We start from the raw sequence: 23,640 nt of genomic DNA on the forward strand, positions 1-23,640 counted from the left end.
TAACAACCTTCTGTGTGGAAAGACTCCTTCATTTCCCCTCTATCTTCTTGCCACTTATTTTAAATCCATGACTTTTGATTTCAAACACACTTGCCAGAGGAAGTAGCTTCTCTTTGAATGGGATCTCTTATAATTCTGAATATTTCTACAAGATTGCCCTTAACCTTCCCTGCGTAAGGAGCATGATCCCAGATTCTTTAATTTCTCTGTGTGTGTGAGACTTAGTTCATTAAAACCCCTTGTCTCACTCCAAAGACTTTATATATTTCTTCAAATGTGGCATAAAGAATTGTACAAATTATACAATTGAGGCCTAACCAGAAATTTGTAAAGGTTTAGCATGACTTTATTTTTGCATTTAATATCCTGAATTAAATATTTCAGACAACTTAATGGATACATCATGCATCTGCTCATTCTCCCTGTCTCCCTCAAAAGTAAAAGCTGTGTCAGCCAAATTCATATCACAGTAGACCTACCATTCTTTCATTGCAGGAAGAAAAGAGCCCACATCAGGGCAGAAAGAGTGAAAACAAGTGGTGTGCTGCCTCGCTTTTGGCTCATTACTATTTACAAGGGGACAATGCCGACACTGACCAGCCCTGAGCAGGCCCTATGCTCATATTAGAGGCTGCCCTTGATTTACTATGCCAGAAACCTCTGAAAAAAGGCTATCGCTTTGATTTGACTGAAGTCTCCTGACAACTATGTGAATATCTTGGCTTTGTGTCTGCACTAAATAGCATGGCACAACAAACGTAATGTAAGCCGATGGTCTGAGCAGTCAGGTAGGTGAATGAGTAAGGTCTATCATACCAATCAAAGATTCAAAGCCTAATCCAGTCCGTGGTTGGGTGCATGTCCTTGAGCACAAAGTGTTCTTGCTGCAATATTGCAATGAGCGACTGGTGCAGTCCTACATGCAGCATGGAAGTGCGAAGCATCCTGTAAATGCATTGGAAATTTGCCATAATGATTGGATGCCATTATCCATGGACAAAGATATGTGTGTGGCGAGTGCCAATCAGTACACGTTGAGATGTTTGTGCCTGCTTTCCAACATTTGATCATTTGGAATAAGTAGCAAGTTGAATGCCCACTCCAGTTTCTTTGTTGAGATTTACCGACATCTAGTTTGTTTGGTAGTTTGGTAAGATTAGTGAGGTAAGTTCGGTATTAATGAGGCATTTGACAAATGTTAGTCTCCACTAATTGGCATCATGCTACTGCTTTCCAAGAATTTCTCCACACCTTTGTGAAAAGTATAAAAGATGGGGTAAGATGCTCTTGATCACGAGACTTCAATGTCCTCCAAAGCTGTGCTGCACACCTTCATATACCTTGTGCTGTCCCTTTCACCATACTTGTCTCCACTTCTACAAATGCCTGTGTTTCCCTCCCTCAGTCTTGATTCACCCACTCCTTCTGGCAATGAATCCCCCCATGTCCCTACAGGCCTTCCATGCACCTTCCTGAAAGAATGATGGAAGGACTCCCAGGACTGTATTCACTCCAGATCTCTGACTAACTTCATTGAATAGCCCCTAGATATGAACGACCAGATGCCTAACCACTGTCGTTGCAGCTGATGATACATAATGCCTCGACTGAGTATGCAGGCTGTACAGTATGGACCACTGCACATGCCTCAAGCTGTGCTGGCACAGATCACTGGATCATGAGCATCCCAAGTTGATGACTGACTGTGGTCTATATGCAGGCTATGCCTTAACAGCTGCCCCGATTGGCAGCACAACAACAACCACCACCCTCCCCGCCCCATCCCTTCACCTCCCCCAGCCAGGTGATGGGAAAGCTTTTACCCACTTTCTGACATGACCTTTTGATTAAGAACATGCAGTATGTTTGTGCTCAGGCAGCTGGCACATGTTTTAGGTGTTAGATTGATTCTTGTTGTACTGTCAAGATGCTCCCCATCCCCAGACAGATTCCCACTGCAAACCAACCTGCCCTTGTCTACAATAAAGAGCAATTCAGTACAACAATATTAATCTCCTCTGGCTCTGGCTGAAGTGCAATGCACTAACAGGCATGTTGTTAATAGCATGGAAAGACATGGATGCTGCAAGGATGCATTACAGAAAAGCGTTAACTAAGCGAGCCCAAAGAGAGCAACAAGCAGCCCTGAGATGCATGCAGCCTGTCCCAATCTATGATCTGGTTGCTTGTCCTTGCGACAGCTTTTCAATTTTCTGGTGCACCCTCCAACATTCTTCCTAAGTGTATCAGTGATGGCCAAGATGGATTGGCACAGGCCAATGCCTAGGATGTCCTGGTTTCCACACTGAGTTTCTTGATGTCTAGCTTGTTTGACAAGTTTAGTAAGACTGGAAGTTGATTATTAATGAGGTGAGTTGGGTTGTCAACAATATGTTCAATTAATTATAATTTCACTTAATTGACAGCTAACTAAATAAAAAAGATACTTATGGCACTGTGGGCTCAATACAGTAGGATGAATACATATGATCATAAATAAACACATGATCATAAATAAATTGCTGCATTCCAATTCAACACTCAAACACTCTAACAGCAAATAATGTGAGGCTCCTTGAAAAAGAAACAAGGTTGCTGCTTTGAGGTTGCTTTAGTTGGGGTGCAATATCAGGCTGTTAAGAAATCACATTTGAAAAGTTTGAAGGAATTGATCCTGAGAAAATTATGGAGAATGTTTTTATTACTAGGTGAAGCAGGCATTCTCATCCATTCTTAACTAGAGGAATATAAACACAAAATTAGAAAGGAAAGATAGTGCATGAGAAAGAAATGCAGATAGAATGACGAAAATCCCAAATCCTATTTTATAAATGTGTAAAATGCATACGAATAACTAGGGAAAGAATAGATGTGATTGATGTGTGGACCCAAAAGATGTGGACATAGTTGTCAATGTCAGTCAGTCATCAATACTTTGTGTCAGTCTTCACATTGGAAATGAATAATGCAGACATCAGAGTGAAGGACTATGAAATATTAGAAGAAATTAACATAGAGAGGAAAAGTACTGGTGGATTTAGCAAACTTAAAAATGGATAAATCTCAGGCCCAATGAGACTTATCCCAGGCTACTGAGGGAGGCAAGGGAGGAGTTACCTGGAGCTCGGGCAACAATTTTCAAATTGTCCCTGGCCACAGGTGAGGACTGCTATGTTGTTCCATTATTTAAAAAGAGAAGGAATAGATCAAGAAATCACAGGCCAGTCAGTCTAATCCTGGTGGTGGTAAAGTTATTAGAAAGAATTCTGAGGGACAGAATGTGTGCTTTGGAGAGACAGGGAGTAATCAGAAATAGTTAGCGTGGTGTTATTAAAGGGACATTGAGTTTGACAAACTTGAAAGGTTTGAGGTAACACATTTAGAAAGGATTAACAAGGCAAAGAATGACAATATGAACAACAGGACTTTGGAAAGTACTGAAAATCTGAGAGACCTTTGTGTGCATATCCTAAGATAGCTGAAGACAGTAGGCCAGGTAAATAAGATAGTCAAGTAGGCATATGGGATACTTCCCTTTATTAGCCTAAGTACAGAATACAAAATCAAGAAGGTTATGCTGAAACGGTATAAAATGCTGGTTAGGCCACAACTAGGGTGCTGTGTGAAATTCTGGTCACCACATTATTGGAAGAATGTGATTATAATAGTATAAAGAAAATCTACCAGGATGGTGCCTGGGCTGAAGGCTCTGAGATGAGGAAAGATTAGCTACATTGGCAATGTTTTACTCTTGGGAGTGAAGGTTGAGAGAGACCTGATAGACCTGTACAAGGTGATGAAGAGCATATGTAGGATGGATAAGGTGGCACTTTTGTCTTTAGTAGTGGGGTCAATAACAAGGGAGCATAGAATCTGAGGTAATCTTCTTCGCTGTCAACTATACCTCCAATTTTGGTTTCATCTGCAAACTTACTAACCATACCTCTTATGCTCACATCCAAATCATTTATATAAATGACGAAAGGTAGTGGACCCAGCACTGGTCCTTGTGGCACTCTACTGGTCACAGGCCTCCAGTCTGAAAAACAACCCTCTACCACCACTCTTTGTCTTCTACCTTTGAGCTAGTTCTGTATCCAAAAGGCTAGTTCTTCCTGTATTCCATGAGATCTAACATTGCTAACCAGTCTTACTGAAGCCCATATAGATCACATCTACCACTCTGCCCTCATCAATCCTCTTTGTTATTTCTTCAAAAAACTCAATCAAGTTTCTAAGACATGATTTCCCACGCACAAAGCCATGTTGACTATCCCTAATCAGTCCCTGCCTTTCCAAATACAGGATTCCCTCCAATAATTTGCCCACCACCGACTTCAGGCTCACTGGTCTATAGTTCCTTGGCTTGTCGTTACCACCTTCCTTAAACAGTGGCACCACGTTAGTCAGCCTCCAGTCTTCCGGCATGTCACCTGTGACTATCAATGATACAAATATCTCAGTAAAAGGCCTAGCAATCACTGCACTAGCTTCCCACAGAGTTCTAGGGCACACCTGATCCAGTCCTGAGGATTTATCCAATTTTATGCATTTCAAGACATCCAACACTTTGTCCTCTGTAATATGGACATTTTTCAAGATGTCATCATCTATTTCCTTACATTCCATGTCCTTTTCCACAGTAAATACTGATGCAAAATACTCATTTAGAATCTGCCCCATCTCCTGCGGCTCCACATAAAGGCCACCTTGTTGATCTTTGAGGTGCCCTATTCTCTCCCTAGTTACCCTTTTGTCCTTAATGTATTTGTATTCTCTTTAACTTTATTTGGCAAAGCTATCTCATGTCCCCCTCTTCCCCTATCTCAAGCCCTCCTGATTTCACTCTTAAATATACTCCTACTGCCTTTATACTCTTCTAAGGATTCACTCGATCTGTCCTATTGATAACTATATCCATGCTTATAGCCAGAATGACGCTATGCTTTTGCGTTTTTGTCATAAAATGTTTTACCTCTTCCCTGTTGCTCTTTCCTTGAAACATTCATTAAGGTAAATTTTTTACTGCCTGACCCAAAAGCCCATTCCTTTGCCTAACATCCATTTTTCCCATTCATTTTTGTTTCACATTCATTTGATGTTCTCATCAAATACTCTAAGCATGGAGCTGGGAAATATATTATGGCTATTGAAGGTTTTGTGAGCATCAATTAATGTGTGTTATGAGGAAGGAACACTGGACCCAAAACGTTAACTCTGATTTCTCTCCACAGATACTGCCACACCTGCTGAGCTTTCCCAGCAATTTGTTTTGGTTCTGATTTATAGAATCCACAGTTCTTTTGGTTTTTAATTGATATGTGTATGTATTTTTTTTAAGAACATTCAGTTCTGTACATCTTCCCTACCTCAATATAGGAGTTTGTAGTATTTTCTATGTTTCTTAACAATTTCAATGGTAACGAACTACAAAATAAGTTATCAGACTGGATTTTGGCTCTGGTGCTCAGACTGGTGTTTACCAAACTAAGCACAATGTTTGCTTTTAATACTGTATCACAGTATTGTCTGACTATGATATGAGAACTGTATTCTCTCTCAGATCTCAGCCTAACTGGCCCTGAGGTGCTGTTTCACTGATGTGTTGTGTTTGTCTGTTTTGACATGTTGTGGGGCTTTGATCTTCTGGTAGCTCGTTTTTTAATGCTTGCAGAATAGATGAGAATGCTTGCTTCATCTACCAATAAAAACATTCTCCATGATTTTGTCAGGATAATTTCCTTCAAACATTTCAAATGTGATTTCTTAACAACCCAATATTGCACCCCAACTGAAGCAACCTCAAAGCAGCAACCTTGTTTCTTTTTTGAGGAGCCTCACATTATTTGCTGTTAAAGTGTTTGCGTATTGAATTGGAATGTAACACATTTATTTATGACCACGTGTTTCACACTGATGCATCAATACAAAAGTATGATCTAATTGTGTTTTTAAATTTTCAAATGAATACAACTGCTGCATGGATATCTCCATAAACATGATGTTTTGATTTACTGGAAGTACATCTTAAAACATTCAGCCAATTACAACAAGAGCAATGACTGTGGATAGTTTTACTTGAGCGATGTATTAGTCCACACAGGAGAATAATTTGGAACAATGGGCTGTATTTTACAAGGAATGGCAATCTCACCCAGATTGCCCATCCATTCCCTTTTATATGTAACAAAAGAGCCCCGCATTTCTGATACGAGATTCTGATCAGAATTCCTTCAGAAATGCAGAACCAGACTTCTATGCTGACAGGTCTTTTGCAGCATAGAAATTTAAAGGTCACAAGGGCCACTTTAACCATTGCTATTAAGTGGTAAGTACAGTATATAAGGTAAGTGTGATGTTAGGGTTCCATTAATAGAGTGACCATAACTGCACACAGCAATTCAGGTGCTACCTCACTAACATGGTTGTACAGCTGTAACAAAACTTACCGATTATTAAACTACAACTCCCAAGCAATCAAGGTCAAAATTCCATTTGCCTTCCTAATTACTTGCTGCACCAAATGCTAGCCTATTGTGTTTCATGTCCAAACCACCCAGATCCCTTTGTGCTGCATTTTTTGGAGTCATAGTCTGCCTTTTAATTCTTTCTACTGAAGAACATGACCTCACACTTTCTACATTTAATTCCATCTGTCAAGGTTTTGCCCACTTACTCAACCTATCTATATCCTTTTGCAGATTTCTTATTCCTCATCAAAACTTGCCCTCCCAACTATTTTTGTGTGATCAACAAATCAGGATACATTATTCCCTAGTCCCTCTTCCAAACTATTAACACAGATAGCAAATAATTGCGGACCCAGGGACTGATCTTTATGACACTCCACTAGTTCCGTCTGTCCAACCTAGAAAAACACCTATTAATTTGACTCTCTGTTTTCCATGTGTTAACCAATCCACAAGCCAGGCTAATGCATTAATATTAGAATCATGAGCTCTTATCTTGTGCAGTAATCTTTTATTATTCATGTAATTCTGTGACTAGCATACTGCTTCTGCTATTTAACATGCACTGAGTTTGTATTGTAACTTTACTAGTGTAGCTTCACTAGTTTAGCACCTCATTTTTATATATGCCTGGTGTTGTTTCTGACATAACCCTTCTACTTTCATCATTGAACAGTTACTTGGCTTGATGGCAGTGGTAAAGTGAGGGATATCCCAGACCATGAGGTTACAGATTGTGACAGAATACAATTCTGCTGCTTCCTAGACAATTCTGCTGATAGCTTCCAGTGCCACATGAACACCTAACTTGGAACTGCTAGTTTAGCTTTGATTCTACTCCACATAACACAAAAAGACATAAAAGGACAGAGCGATGTTGTTTCTACGAATATAGTCATAGACAGAGATCTCTGCAACAAACAAATTTATAAAAATTGGTTTTCCCCAGTGTTTGTTCTCTCAGCAGTTGCTTCAACCTAATTTGGCAGTTAAATCCTTTAGGACTAGACCAATTCAGTCAGTATTGATGCTACTGTGTCACACTTGGTCATGGACATGTCGGAAGTATGTTCTGTTACATTTCTACTTTCATTGCTTTTTCCAGTGATGTTCAATCTGGTGAAGTACAGACTCATCAGCAGGTAGCCTGGTGTGTTGCTATGAAACTTCATGTTAAATCAAAATTGAGGAAGCCCAGGGCTAATCTTCCATAATTGTATGTCACTGTACAACCACTTATAGTGAGTCTATTCTGCATTTAGGACAGGACATACCTAGGGATACTGATGGAATAATTTGGGACATTGTCTGATAGGGAAGTCAGCTGCTGCTTGATAGGCTGTGAGACAGCTCTGACAGAAATCACCTGAAGTTAGTGTGTAGAACTTCGTAGGATTAGAGTGTGCCTTTGTAATGTCCAGTCCCTAAGATAACATCATGTGCTCCATCTGGTTTTGTTCTTCTTGTAACTTTTTGCAGTACATCACTGTTTATGTGACACAATGCTCACATAACCAAAATCATTGCCTGTAGATGTTGCTGCACATATGGGAATATTTACAACTTATCCACAGAAAAGACAATCTAATAAAACAGGATGATCTGCCAAAATAATATGGTGGTAGTATAAAGATAAAGACACAATGTGTTCTTTGTAAAACTACTTGAGAGAAGCCAATATTCATTATTAGTGCTGAGAAAGCAAATCTATCCAACACAGATTCTGATTATTGTTCCAAACACCAAGTACTATATTCCCACTGTGTTGAATTCTTCTATTCAATAATTAATTGTTCAATTAAAGCTACCTTAAACTAAATTTAACTAAGTTTCAAGACTATAAAAATATGTATAATAAAATGACTACACTAAGACCAGTTAAAATCTGAAAAATAATTGCAATCACTGTGAGTCAACTGGTTTGCCTAGACATTGAGATCTCTACTTATTCATTTGTTGAACTCAATGTTAAGTCCAGAAGACTGTAAAGTGCCTAGTCTGAAGATGAGATGTTGTTCCTCCAGTTGCGCTGCGATTCACTGGAACATTGCAGCATGCTGAGGAAAGACATATGGGTATGCGAGCAGGACTTTCAACAACTTTAAATTGTGAACCAGCTCCCATTTCTTCCCTTTCTTTTAGCTTGTTATTATATCCACTCTCCCCATCTTCCCCCAACCCCCTCCCCCACCCCACCCCAAGAGAGATTATCTGTCCTTTAATGTCTGGCAGGATGGTTCTGCCATTCTCTCATTCCAATCACTTAACCTGAATTATCAACATCCTTTTTTCCACTAGCACCCTACACGCAGACCACCCCCCCCCCCCCCCCCCCCCCGCCAAACCATTGCATAAATGCTGTCCCCTCCACACTTCACTTCTGCTCTGATGAAGGGTTATCTGGACTCAAAACGTTTGCTTGCTCTCTCTCTCTCCATGACTGAAAAGGACTTGGAAGCAGGAATCAAAGGAACCTGACCAGTTTCTTACTGACTACTTTCAGCCAGCATCAGCTAAGTCATTCTGTGTCCCGGCAAGTGAAAGCTACCTGGCATGGAAAGATTGAATAATAACAAGTCCTGGCAAGCAAAAGGATCAAACCTCTTGCGAGGGCTAATCGACACAGCAGCAAGAGTGGGCTGTGCGGAATGGTGGCATCTCCCATTGTTTGGGGTCGGTGACAGCAGCGCTGATGGCAAAGCCCCTCCAGCGGTCGGAGATGGCGACAGCATCAGCGGCAGCGAGAACATGGCTCATTGCAGCGATCAATGTCAGACCGCACAATGACCGAGACATCAAGCCGTATATAGGTCCGAGTGCCTGCATTGGTGATTCCAAAAATCTTTATGGAGAGAAGACTTAGACTTTGCGCGATCTGGACATTTTTCTTACCTTTGGGTTTTCTTTTATTTCTGCTGTCCTTTTTTGAGATTCTGATTTTGTAACCACAATGGTATTGGAGAACGGTGACTTTATACACTTTTTACTGTAGTCATACATTGAGTACACATGACAATAAAATTTAATACTGCATTCTACTTCTTGAGTAAGGTTGTTGACAGCTTTGAAAACAATGATGGCAATTTAAAAAGGAAATGGTGCTGGACTGGGAAGCAATGCTAGACCTTGGGTATGTAGGATGTGGTGTGTAGGATTCAAAGCTAGAGGTTTGAATGAAGTCAAGGTTGGATGAGTTGCAAAATCATTTGCATCCAGGAGAATATTTAAGTAATTGAGTTTAGAGGTAACAAAGCATGGATATAAGCTTACATGGCAAATAAGCTAAATAGTAGTGGATTGGGTTAAATTACAGGAATGAAAATTCATCCAGTTTCCAAAAAGGAAGAGGATAAAAATGATTAAATATTTAGCAACCATGCTAGTTATACCAACAGATATTAATACCACCATCTATTTAACAAACATTTTAGTTTCAAGCAGACTAGCAAGGTTGTTGTCAGAATGACCCTTTTAGATTCAGGAAAACTGAGCATAATGTATATTCCCAACAATCTGCACTTACATTTGACAGTTTGATCGATATGCCTCAGTCTTTCAAAGGTTTAATATGAGGTCCATTTTCCTAGTATATCTAAAGGCAAACCAATCAAATATTCTATTCAATCAAATATTCTATTCAAGAAAGTCAGACAGTGAAGGATTGAATTGGAGCCAATTATTACAAATTTTTAGAAGCATTTATTTCCATTACAAACATTTGCATTACAAAGCACTACCTCATCCAACAGGAAAAGGAGTCATTTATTCAGTTCCTTGGGCTTATTTTGCCATTCAATTATATTTCAAACATTCAAATAAGGAACAAGAATAAGCCACTTGGCCCCTTTGAGCCTGCTCTGCTATTCAATAGTGTTTCCTTATCTCTAATTTATATGACTGCCTCCTTATATTTAATGGAGAAAGTGAGGTCTGCAGATGATGGAGATCAGAGCTGAAAATGTGTTGCTGGAACAGCGCAGCAGGTCAGGCAGCCTCAAGAAGGGCTTATGCCCGAAATGTCGATACTCCTGTTCCCTGGATGCTGCCTGACCTGCTGCGCTGTTCCAGCAACACATTTTCAGCTCCTTATTTTTAATGCTAACTCTGAGTTCTAGACTTTCTCAAAAGAGGGAAACATTCCTTCAATATCTACATGGACAAGTCCCCTTGGAACCTTATGTGTTTCAATTATCTCAGATCTGACTCTTCTAAACTCCAGAGGAAAAAGACGTTGCCTTTCTAGCCAATTTGCTCATTCTGGGCATTAGCCCTGTAAACCTTCTCTGAACTACTTTCAACACATTAACATATTGCCTATGGCAGGTGTTAAATTAACTGGCCTATAAATTCCTGCTTTCTGTCTCCATTCCTTTTTAATAAAGAAACTACATCTGCTATTTTCTGATATAATGAAATCTTCCCTCAGTCAAGGGAATTTTGGAAAATTAGGAACAAGGAGTCAAGTATCTCATTAGTCACTTCTTTTAAGATGCTAAAGGACTTTAGGGGACTGTTAGCAAGTACCTCCAACAATTTCCTTAGTTATCACTTCCCTGGTGATTGTAATTTTCTTTAGGTCCTACAGTTAAGACTGACACAAAATCCCTGTTCAATTCATCAGTCATCTACTTTCTTTTCATTATTAATTTGCCAGATTCCCTTTCAAGGGACCAATGTTTACTTTGTTCTCTCTTTTTTCTTTATCAATTATTTAATTTAGCTTGATCTCTCTCGTACTCTTAATTTTTCCCCTCTTATTCATCTCTTAGTTTTTAAGTATATATTATTAAATCTTCTGACTCCCCACCAAACTTTGCACAATTATAAACTTTTTCCTTAAGTCTGATACTATTTTTGACTTATTTTTAGTTAACAATGCATGGTTAGTCGTTCCCTTGAACCTTTCTTTCTCATTGAAATTTATCTGTTTTGTATATTCTGAAATGTATCATTAAATGTCTGTCACTGTATTTCTATTGATCAATCCCTTAATATAATTTTCCAGTTTATTATATCTAACTTTGCTTTCATGCCTCATGATTGCCCTTTTCTTTAAGTTTAAAAGTCTAATCTTGGACCTTGTGTACTCTGTTTCCCCTTAATCTGAAAACTAAATTCAATCATATTATATTCCCTTCTAGCAAGGGGTATCTTCACAATGAGGTCATTATTTCATTCTTCTCATTGCAAAATACCAGGTTGAGCCTGCTCACTGGTCAGCTTCAGAGCATGTTGATCAAAGAAATTATGCTATTTCATCCAGCTGATTTTTCCAATCTTTATGTAGATTAAAATCCCCCATGATTACCATCATACTCTCCTGACAAGTTCCCATTGTTTCTTCCCTTATACTCAATCCTACTGGTTGATGTTAGGGAGCCTGTACACTACTTCCAAAGTGGCTTCTTCCTTTTAGTCATCTCTTATTTTGGCCTGAACTGTTTCTATTTCCTGGTTTCATAAGCTCAGGCCATCTCTCTGTATTTTGCTAACACCATAATTAATTAACGGAATCAGCCTCCAACCTTTCCTGGCTTCCTGTCCTTTCTAGGTGTTCTATATTCTTCAATATTCAAACATTCATCTGTACAGTAATGGGTATCAGATCATTCTTATTTATTTCTATTTGCGCTTTCGGTTAATCTGTTTTGTTCCAAATGGTATGTGCATCGAAATACGGAGACTTAGTTTTGTCCAAAGCCAATGTGGTTCACAAAAGGTAAAGCATCTTGGTAGCTGGAATAATACTTTGTCATCTTCATGTGGCTGTTCACTGATAAAGCTGGGGAGTCTGAGGAGTTAAACTTGAGACTCCTTAATACTGAACCACCACCTCCAACATTTGAGAATACTACCACCTGTTAGAATATGAATGAAACTTGACATTATCCGAGACAGAGAACTCTTTTTAATTAGAATCCTGCCTTTAATTTGACAACCACCCTTCCAGCATCAAAATATTGTTTCTGTACTGTTAACCAGCAGGAAGATATAAAACAACAACTTTAGATGGGCCAATGGGCTGAGGAGTGCAGATGGAGTTTAATTCAGATAAATGTGAGGTGCTGCATTTTGGAAAGGCAAATCAGACCAGGACCTATACACTTAATGGTAAGGTCCTGGGGAGTGTTGTTGAACGAAGAGAACTCGGAGTGCAGTTTATAGTTCCTCGAAAGTGGAATCGCAGATAGATAGAATAATGAAGAAGGTGGTTGGTATGCTTTCCTTCATTGGACAGAGAGCATTGAGTATAGGAGTTGGGAAGACATGTTGCGGCTGTACAGGACATTGGTTAGGTCACTTTTGGAATATTGTGTGCAATTCTGTTCTCCCTTTTATCGGAAGGATGATTGAAACTTGAAAGTGTTCAGGAAAGATTTACAAGGATGTTGCCAGGGTTGGAGGATTTGAGCTACAGGGAGAGGCTGAATAAGCTGGGGCTATTTTCCCTGGAGCATCGGCGACTGAGGGGTGACCTCATAGAGATTTATAAAATCATGAGGGACATGGATAGAGTAAATAGATCAGGTCTTTTCCCTGGGGTGGGGGAATCAAGAACTAGAAGGCATAAGTTTAGGGTGAGAGGGGGAAAAATTTTAAAAAGACCGAAGGAGCAACATTTTTATGCAGAAGCTGATGCATGTTTGCAATGAGCTGCCAAAGGTGGTGGCTGAAACAATTACAACATTTCAAAGGCATCTGAATGGGTATATGAACAGGAAAGTTTGAGAGGGATATGGGTCAAGTATTGGCAAATGGGATTAGATTAGGTTAGGAAATCTGGTCAGCATGGGCAAGTTGGACCAAAGGGTCTGTTTCCATGCTGTATATCTCTATGACTCTATAATCTGCCAAACTAACTTCAACAACAGTCCATATACAGTCCGTTATGATATAACGTGATAATTCTATTCCCGTGCCACCCTACATTAGAAGAAAATCGCATAATAGCAGCACCTTTTCAGCCAATGGGACTCGAATCGCATTATAGCCAATACAGTTAAGGAAAGTTTACATTCTACAAATAATGGTCAAAATTCTTCAATCATGTTATAGCCAATTTATGTTGAAGAAATGTACATTATAGCAGAACTGACTGCATTGAGACATCTACAGCAAGAAAGCCAATAGAAGAATGGAAACATCATTACCTCTAAAGTACATACTATCCTCTCTTGGATCCCACATCTCTTCTTTGGTATTTGGTCAAAATTGTGGAATTCCTTACTTTGCATCAACAAGGATATACAATTAATAATAGAAAGCTCATAGTACTAGAGTCATGTTTAACATTCTGACAGGGTGAGACAAAGTAGATACAGGAAGGATATTCATGATGACATGGGAGTGCAGAACCAGGTTCCATGATTTATGGATACGGTTAAACCATGTAGCACTGAGATAGAGAAAACGTTCTTCACCCTGAGACTGATGAGCCGATGGAATTTGCTACCACAAAAAGCAGCCAAGGCCAAAAAAATGTGTAATTTTGAGAAGAAGTTGGTTATAACTCTTGGGGTTTAAGGATTCAAGGTTGATGGCCATAATTGCAATGGAGGAGCAGACTTGAAGGGCCAAATCGCTTATGTCTGCTCCTATTTTCTATGTTTCCATGGTTCTAAAGGGCTTATCAGCACCTCAGGTAAAGTAGGAACATAACACAAAATGAAGGTGGTGGTGCAGAAATAATATCACTGGACTTATAATCAGTGACTGGGCGAGAGATTCAGACTCCACCATGGTAGCTGCTGGAATTTAAATTCAATTAATAAATCTGGAATACTAAGCAAGTGTCAGTAATGGTGTCATAAACCTATTGACTTTTGTAAAACTATAATTAACCCAGGAGGAGCAATTGCCAGATGTCCTCCTCTTTCATGGACCGTAATTTCCCCTCCCACAGTCAACAATGCCCTCCAGCGTATCTCCTCTACTTTCTGCACTTCAGCCTTTGAACACCTTGCCTCCAACCATGGCTAGGATAGAATCCCGCCACACGCCCCCCCCCCCCCTCACCACCCACCCCACCAGCTCCCCCACCCCCAACCCCCATCCCAGCCTCGGTCATCACCTTCCACCCCACTAATTGCTGGATTCCTCCACCATTTCTGCCACCTACAATCAGACCTCATCACCTCATATGTTACCCTCCCCACCCCTATCTGCATTCCGCAGAGACCATTCCCTCTCATTAGGTCCATGGTCCCCACCAACCCACCGTCCACTCCAGGCACCTTCCCTTGCCACTGCAAGAGGTGTAAAACCTGCGCCCACATCTCCCCCCATAGCTCCCATCCAAGGCCCCAAAGGATTCTTCCACATTCAGCAGAGACTCTCCTGCACATCCAAATACCTCACCTACTGTGTCCATTGCTCTCAATGTGGTCTCCTCTACATTGGGAAGACAGGATGCCAACTCAATGAACATTTCAGGGAACAACTCTGGGACACATGCGCCAAATAACACCACCACCCTGAGGCCGACCACTTCAACTACCCGTCCCAGTCCGCCAAGGACATGCAAGTCCTAGGCCTCCTCCACCGCCAAATCCAAGCCACCTGACACCTGGAGGAAGAACACCTCATCTTCTGCCTTGGGACCCACTAACCACAAGAAATCAATGTCGATCTCACCAGTTTTCTCATCTCCCCTACCCCCACCTCATCCCAGATCCAACCCTCTAACTTGACACTGCCTTCTTGTATTGTCCTACCTGTACATCTTCCTTCCCATCTATCTGCTCCATCCTCCCCTCCGACCTATCACCATAATCTACCATATGCATCTACCTATCACCTTTCAAGCTACCTTCTCCCCCAGTCCCACTCTCCTATTTATTTCTCAGTCCCCTTTTCCCACCTCCCCCCTCATTCTTGTTGAGGGCTTATGTCCAAAACTTTGATTCTCCTGCTCCATGGATGCTGCATGATGTGTTGTGCTTTTCCAGCACACATTTATTGACTCAATCTCCAGTATCTGCAGTTCTCACTTTCTCCTAAAACTAACCTGGTCTAATAACATTCTTTAGGAAAGAAAATTTGCCGTCATTATCTCGTCTAGCCGAATGTGACTCCAGATCCACAATAATGTGGTTGACTTTTAATAACTTCTAAAATGGTCCAGCAAGTCACTCATTTCAAGGTTAGTTAGGGATGGGCAACAAATAGTGACCTTGTCAGCACTGACCTCATCCCATGAAATAACAGAGAAAAAAAATTAAGTGCATCTCTGTCAATATCGTTCACATTTTCGAAAACAAATTAAAACTGATATAAGAATCCTCAAAATGAAATGGAAAGAATCTAGAAATGCTTATTATTATTTATATGTTTGTTGCTCTGTTCAGTTATCAAAATATATAAACTATATCATACAGAAAAGTTGGAATATAGAAAATGAGTAATGTAAATAATGTTTTAGAAATTTAAGTGTCAAACTTGCACCAGAAGTTCGCAACTAAATGACCCAAAACAATTAAGTTGAAAGTTTGAAAGCAATTTTGAAATTATAAAACTGTTTTTATTTACAATTCCTATATATTAACAAAAGTCCACAAAACATTTGCAATTAACAAAATAATTCGGCAGATTGTGGGTGGCACGGTGGCACAGTAGTTAGCACTGCTGCCTCACAGAGTCAGAGACCCGGGATCAATTCCCGAGTTTGCACATTCTCCCCGTGTCTGCGTGGGTTTCCTCCAGGTGCTCCGGTTTCCTCCCACAATCCAAAAATGTGCAGGTTAGTGAATTGGCGAGGCTAAATTGCCCGTAGTGTTAGGTGAAAGGGTCTGGGTGGGTTGCGCTTCAGCAGGTCAGTGTGGACTTGTTGGGCCGAAGGGCCTGTTTCCACACTGTAAGTAATCTAATCTAATCTAAAAATATGTGTGAAGTAAGAGAGAATGTTAGAGGGTGATACATTTCACCAAGAGGTGATGCATTTTGGGAGGGCTAAGGCAATAGAGCATACACAGAATGATAGGATCCAAGCAAGTCCAGACGATCATAGGGACCTTGGTGTGCATGTTCATAGATCCTTGAAGGCATCAGGACAGATATATAAGATGGTTAAGACATTTAGGCATATAGGATAGGTGTGATAATTAGTCAAAGCATTGAAAACAAGAGCAAGCATTTTATTACCTCAATTAAATAACAACCAGAGTACTGTGAGCAGTCTTGATCACCATACAATATGAAGAAGGTGGTTACACTAGGGAGGGTACAGATGAAATTCACCAGAATGTTGTTTTCATGATTCAGCCATGAAGAGAGACTAGGTAGGTTGGGGTAATTTTCCTTAGAGAGGGAAGGTTGAAGGGGGATCTGATTGAAATGCAAATGTTCTGAGGGACATAAAAAGGCAGATCAGGAGAAACATTCCCTATTTATCACTAAAAGCATTTAAAATTAATTAGAAGCATTGGATTACTGGTTGGTCCTTTCAGTTGAAAAAGCACTAGATGAAATGTATCCCAAAATATTGATGCAAGTGAAACTGGAAATTGAAGGGACACTCGTCATAATCTTTCCCTCAAACTTCATGGAGGTGCCAGAAGACTGCAGAATTGCAAATATCACACCCTGGTTCATTAAACAAAACTTTTAGAATAATCCCAGCAATTACAAACTAGTCAGCTTAACATTAATGGTGGGGAAGTTTCTAAAAACAATTATTCAGGGTAGAGTTAATAGTCACGTGAGAAAAAAATGTGGATTAATTTGGAAGAGCAAGCATAAACTTTTAAAGAGAAAATCATTTTAACTAACTTGTTGGGAGTTTTTTGAAGACAGAACATTGATGAGGGTAATGTTGACATGATAGACACTGAGCTCCAGGTGTTCCATATAGTGCCACAAAACAGCCTTGAGAGAAAAGTTGTAGCTCATGAATAAATGGGGCAGTAGAAACATGGATACAAAATTGGTTGAGTATTAGAAAAAGTGAGTAATGATCAATGGATCTTTTTTGTGTTGTTGGAAGGATTGTAATGGAACTTCCCAGGGGTCGATATTGGCAGCCTTGCTTTTTCTGATATATATTAATGATCTAAATCTTGGTATGCAGGGTACAATTTCAAAGATTGCAAATGATATGAAATTTGGAAGCATTATCAACTGTAAGGGAGACAGTGTAGAATTACCTAGGGACAAAGACAAGTTGGTAGAGTGTGCAGGTAGTTAAAAGAGACATTCAATGCAGAGAAGTGTGTGCTGATGCATTTTGGTAGGATAAATGTTGGCAGACAGTAGAAAATAAAGGGTACAATTCTAAAATGAATGCAGAGATAGAGGGACCTGGGTGGATATGCGCACGGGCATTGAAGGTGGCCGGACAGATTGAGAGAGCAATTAATAAAAAGTATCCTGGGCTTTTTTTATTTATTATTTTTACTTGACAGGTCAATTAATTTCCTCTGCTCAGCATTTTCCTGCCACTGGCCCAGAGCCCACAGGACCACTGTCTCCTCCTCCCAACTTTGGCTGGGTTTCCTGCCCCCCCCCCAGATAGCAGCTCAGCACTCCTTCGCTGCTTTCTGAGGCACCCAAATCTGCCATCCAGGCATCTGGACCTTAATTCCTTTGGTCATCTTCCTCCGGTCACTGGTGATTCTGTCCTTCTTCCTGCTGCCCAGTGACTTCTCCTTCCTGGCCGAGCTCCTCCCTTCCTGCTGCCATAATAGAATTTAAAGTACATGAGGTGATGCTGAACTTATGTAAGGCAATGTTAGACCTCAGTTAGAGCATTGTGTACAGTTCTGCGTGCCACACTATAGGAAAGATGTGAATATTATGGAGAGAGTGCAGAAGAAATTGATAAGAATGGTTCCAGGGATAAGTTAGGATGATAGAATGGAGATACTGGAATAGCTGGAGAGAAGAAGGCTAAAATAAAACTGATAGCATTTTCAAAATCATGAGGGGACTGGATAGAATAGATAGTGAGGAATTGTTCCTGCTCGTAGAAGGATCAATAATGAAATGACACAGATTTAAAGTAATTTGCAAAGAAGCAAATGCAAAGTGTATTTTTCATACAAAAGGTGGTGTGGATCTGGAATGTACCACCTGCACATATATTGGAAGCAGGTTCAATTGACGCTTTCAAGCAGGCATTGGATGAATACCTAAATTGAAACAAATGCAAGGATATTGGGGAAAGGCAGGAGAATAGCATGAAGCAAGATTGTTAATTAAGAGAGTCTGTACAGATGTGATGGACTGAATGTCCTTCTCCATGATAACACTAAGTTGATTCTGAAATTGGTATCGTTATTGCAACAGTACTTCTTTAAATACTGGATGCCTAGTTATTCTTTCACCAAAAACTTTTAACAAAATCAAAACTTCTCACATTGAAAAATCTACATTAAGCTAGCCATATGCAAACATACACATAAGAACACAGATAAACTTTTTTTTCAAAACTCTGGCCTTCTTATATGTCCTGAAAATGTGTTGCTGGAAAAGCGCAGCAGGTCAGGCAGCATCTAAGGAGCAGGAGAATCGACGTTTCGGGCATGAGCCCTTCTTACATGTCCATCAACATAGAATATCAAAAGTTAATTGGGAACAGGCTCAATGTTATTTTAGGAATTTGTAAATCTATCTGTTTTACTTGCATCATCTACCATTGAGTAAAATGGTTTCCTATCTACCAACTTGTTCCATGTTAAAGTTTTGTTCAGGATTCAAGGTTTGCAGCAATGCCATAATTCCTTCTTCTTTAATAGTCACAGTAAGTCTAGGCTTACGCAATTGCAAGTCTACTGGAGTTAGGCTGTGCAGAATTTCTAGAGGATATAGACTACTGTCATCTTCTTTGTCAATAGAATCAATGCTAATTTATGTTTTTAATTCAACACACTTTTTAAAAACCTTTCTCTTTCAAATCTAGTGAATCTTTAATTTTTAGAATAGCTTCTGAAAAACATATTATATCAATTGTTCCCATCATTTTGTCACACTTACAGTTTGAGGTGTACAGCATGGAATTAGGCCCTTAGGTCCAATATGTCCATGCTGACCAAATATCCAAAATTAATCTAGTCCCATTAACTAACATTCAGCCCATATCCCTCTAAACTATTCCAATTCATATACCCATCCATGTAATTTTATGAGCCTGGCATTTTACCCCTAACTCCCAGGTCAGTTCCATTTCACCTCTACCATCCCCGAACTTCCCATCAATTCCATTATTCGTGAAACAACCCATGGAACCAAAGGAATTTGATGTTGGGCTCACATTCTCCAATTTTCTTCTACACTCATTCTAGTCTCCACATCTCCCCACCCTTCCTCTATTACGACCACCACCAAGTATTACGAATTTCAGATCTCCACATGCTCTATGTGTCTTTATAATGCGTTAGGCACAATCCACAAATATACTCTCCAACAGACATGCCCCTTAAGTCAGAAACTGGATATCGTTATTAATCAATGTTAACGGCACCATCAATATATTCGCTATTTCGGACATGATCAATAATAATCGATATCCATGGAATAACAAAAACAAAAATAGTGAACAATTGAAGAGAAAGTTACTTTTATCTCAAAGAAGAAGAATACAAAGGAGACTGTTTCAGGACAAAATTGTATTAAAATAAAACCTTAGTTGATTGGTTTAAAGCAGGGGAAAAGACAGTAAAGTTCTACCACCCCGTCTTGCAGTCAAAGTGAGTCACAAAGGTTCCGCCTCTGTATCTAGGACTCACCGCAGCACATAGTAACAATTCTCTCATTGGTTTTACAATGTATCAATTCTGGTACGACAGCCAATGAGTGTGATGGGTTGGGCCCTAGTCTTTTGACATCAGATCATGTGCCTCTCAACAGCTGATGCAACGTTCGAGTAGAAAGCGGTGGCTGCAGTCGGTTCTGATCTGTATTCGGTACTGCTAACGAAGAGGAAGAGCTGGCCGGACACGGTGGGACACATCACTTAGCAGTGATGGTGATGATGTACGTTCAGACTTTTGGGGGCACGACTGTTTACAGTAAAAGGACAAGCCCTACAGGCGATGAAGGGGATAGTGTAGTCCAGCTGGTGAAGAAACTCATTCAGCACAGTTTCGCAGGCGAAGCGGTGACAAGTTCAAAGAAGATAAAACATGGTGACATCCCTTTTGAGAGACATTATAACGCAGATGACGAAAGCCTTATTCCTGGATCAGGTGAGCTGATGGGGTCGCTCGGTCGCTTTGTTCTTGGGGCTGATTGCAACAAGTCGATACTAAGTGACTAAAGTCTTGGCATTTTCAGTACTCGGGGTTCTTTCTAAATTTTCTCAATTTATATAAACTTTTCCTAAACTGGTCCAAATTAATAATTAGATAAACTGCTGCAATCTTAAAACTGAATTATGGGATTTTTTTCTGACCAAACCCTGACGTGTTTCCTTTCAAATGAGGTTTTGTTTCTCTCACAAACCTATGAAGTAACGTGCGTTTTTGTTTCACATTTCTTCTGTAAAATATTTTCCATCTGAATTCCGATTCAAACTAATCAGTTACATCATCGCTATTCTAGAATCGAGAATTCAGAATAAAGATATAGCAATTGCATAATAATAAATAGTAACCGCTTACCCCTCTCAAGCATTGAACAGAACCATTCTAAATGTGGTAAAACTGCAATATTAAGTTTGTTCAGGTGATGGCATTAAATGCTCCATTTTTAGTTGCTTTGACGAGCAACGCATAGGGGATAAAGATTTCAGTGGAGTTAAATGGATGGTCCATAGCAGAAATCACAAACTTGAAACTAAATATGGTAATACCCTATTAAAATGTATTGTATTTTATTTTCATGAATATTAATACTGCAGTATCACTATTACCAGTAAATGCACTTGTGCAGCAAATTTAAATTTTAAATAAACTCTTGCTTAGTGAAAAGATTTAAAAAATAATCTAGATGCACCCTTGTATGTGGAATAATAGTTGTTCTAAAATGGTAACTCCAAGTCAATCAGACTTTTGGCTCTGAGAATATTATTTGAAAAACATTCAGATGTCCTGAATGCTGGAAGATAATATCTAATATTGAACCTGATAATGTACCACATTCTCGTAGTTTTGGGCATAGGGTGTGAACTTCAGATGGCTGAAATCAATATTTGACTTCAGATTTGGATAAAATCATCTCGAATCATATTTGTCAGTATACATTACCTAAAAATGCATTTCAAAGGTCTTCACATATTACATTTTTTTTTCAGATGCCTATTTCTTGAATCAATCTGGTAATGACTTTATTTTTCTGGAGGAATTCTTAGAAGAAAGGACATGCCAAAATCTTGCTAAGCAGATAGAGCATTGCTTGTCTAATTCAAAAAAATCTCAGCTGCACTGCCAAGAGCTCTTGATCCCCCAGTACATGAGTAGGAGAATAGCCCGAGATGTACTTCGAATGGCTGCCAATGAGCCTTGTGGACTGCGTGGTGCAGTGATCTATATCAATCTGGAGCATGAGAACACAAGTAAGAAGCTGGGCAAAATTGTTTATGACAGCAGTGTCATTCCTACCTTTGAATTGACTCTAGTCTTTAAACAAGATGATAACAGCTGGCCAAGTCTGAGTGACTTCTTCGCTATAGGGGCCTGTTTCTCTCAATCATCAAGAAGGGTTCTGAAACTTAGTCCAGGCTTTAGATTAGTCAAAAGAAAGTTATATTCTTCTGTGGGACCAATTGTTGAAGAATGCTGATTGAATGCCAAACTTGCTCTTCAAGGGTAATTTTTGTGCTATTAAGAATAAGACTTAAGTGCTATTAAGCCAGCAATAGAAGTGTTTCTCTAAAATACAACTGTTAATAACTTGAACTTCACTAATTATTTTGGATTCAGAATATTGTGTGTATATATAATGCCTACTCTAGCATCCATCGCATTAAGTTGGTAGTGCAGTAGGCAGAGGATCCACAATGGACTTTCATGCAGTTTTCCTATTGTCTTTTTACTGATACCACTGTTAGAAGTAGACTTTTTTGGTTATGGATGAGGACAATTAAAAGCATGTAGTGATGGTATAGTGAGCAACATGCATGGGGGTCTGAGGGAAAGGAAATGAAAGCATGAAACATGTCTGTAAATTTTTTTTTCTTTTGGAAGGTGAAGGTACTCTACATTAACGTTTAGTTGCAAGTGGTACTAGATTAAAATAGAGTTTAAAGTTGTGATATTTATTTTACTGATGTTCAGTATTGTTAAATGTTTGCACATTTTTGCACTGATCAGTTGAACCATTTTTGTATTTGTATGGGCATGCTGGACTTGCTCTAACATAGTACCTTGCATTTATACAAACAGTGCAAGCTTCCTGTAGTGGATGCAGGGTAGTTAATTGCTACCTTTTATCTACTGCAGTGCTATGATTATGTCTGGTTTTGAAGTGTAAGAGATTGTCAATAAACCTTTTTTATAAAATAAACACTTTCTCCATTGGTTTCATGTTGTGAACAATTTATTTTTAAATATAAAATCTCCCAACCAATTTTATACCACAAGGATAACTCTGACTATTGCCAAAACTGCTGCTCATCCAGATCATAATGAGTTACAACATAATGTTGCAAAATGAATTTGCAAAATAATTTTAGGTGAGATCACCAAATGTTTAAAGTGGTGTGCTTCTGTGTCATTCACTTGCCAACAAGTTACAAGATGAAGAGCTCATTCAATGCATTTAGTCCTAGTCAGCATTTACCCTCCATGTAAACAAATGACCCTAATTTCATTTACTCAGTATACTCTCATTTCCCTTTGTCTCCATTTCTTCCAGCTAACTATTGAATCTAGCTTTCATATTGACACTTAGGTTTTGGAACTCACTTCCAGGTTCCTTGAAGCACTATCAAGTTTGTGTAATAAAGTTCCTCTTTGCCTCTTTTATAAACCTCTCTAGAATTTAATGCACCTTTTTTGTCTAAAGCCCTAAACTTGCAGAACTAGACTAAATCTGTGTAACCTATGCTTTTCAAAGGTATTAAAATGATCATATTGCCCCTAACTTCCCACTTTAGAATACAAATAGTGACATAAATCTCCTCCAATGTATATCTGTTTCTTTTAGTTATTGTTGAAAGCATTACAATGAAAGTTAAGATTATTGGACAAAACTCAGAATAGGTGGAATGAGGAGAAATAATATGGAAATGTAGTTG

General features: G+C 39.3%; 1 protein-coding gene and 1 long non-coding RNA gene across 2 annotated transcripts in view; one reads left to right on the plus strand and one right to left on the minus strand.

Annotated features, from left to right (window-relative positions):
• Positions 1 to 23,640, minus strand: part of LOC122556678 (uncharacterized) — a 57,013-nt gene that overhangs the window by 9,675 nt on the left and 23,698 nt on the right. The gene's annotated exons all lie outside the window — the stretch shown is intronic.
• LOC122556677 (DNA damage-inducible transcript 4-like protein) lies at positions 20,321 to 22,923 on the plus strand. Its single transcript, XM_043703702.2, has 2 exons — positions 20,321 to 20,650; positions 21,697 to 22,923. The coding sequence occupies exons 1-2, from the start codon at positions 20,428 to 20,430 to the stop codon at positions 22,182 to 22,184; spliced, it is 711 nt and encodes a 236-aa protein (XP_043559637.1). The 5' UTR covers positions 20,321 to 20,427; the 3' UTR covers positions 22,185 to 22,923.

The sequence above is a fragment of the Chiloscyllium plagiosum genome, unplaced genomic scaffold (assembly GCF_037043375.1).
Source record: "Chiloscyllium plagiosum isolate Xiang-an unplaced genomic scaffold, Cpla_swu_hap1 HiC_scaffold_16, whole genome shotgun sequence".
In the NCBI taxonomy this organism is placed as follows: Eukaryota; Metazoa; Chordata; class Chondrichthyes; order Orectolobiformes; family Hemiscylliidae; genus Chiloscyllium; species Chiloscyllium plagiosum.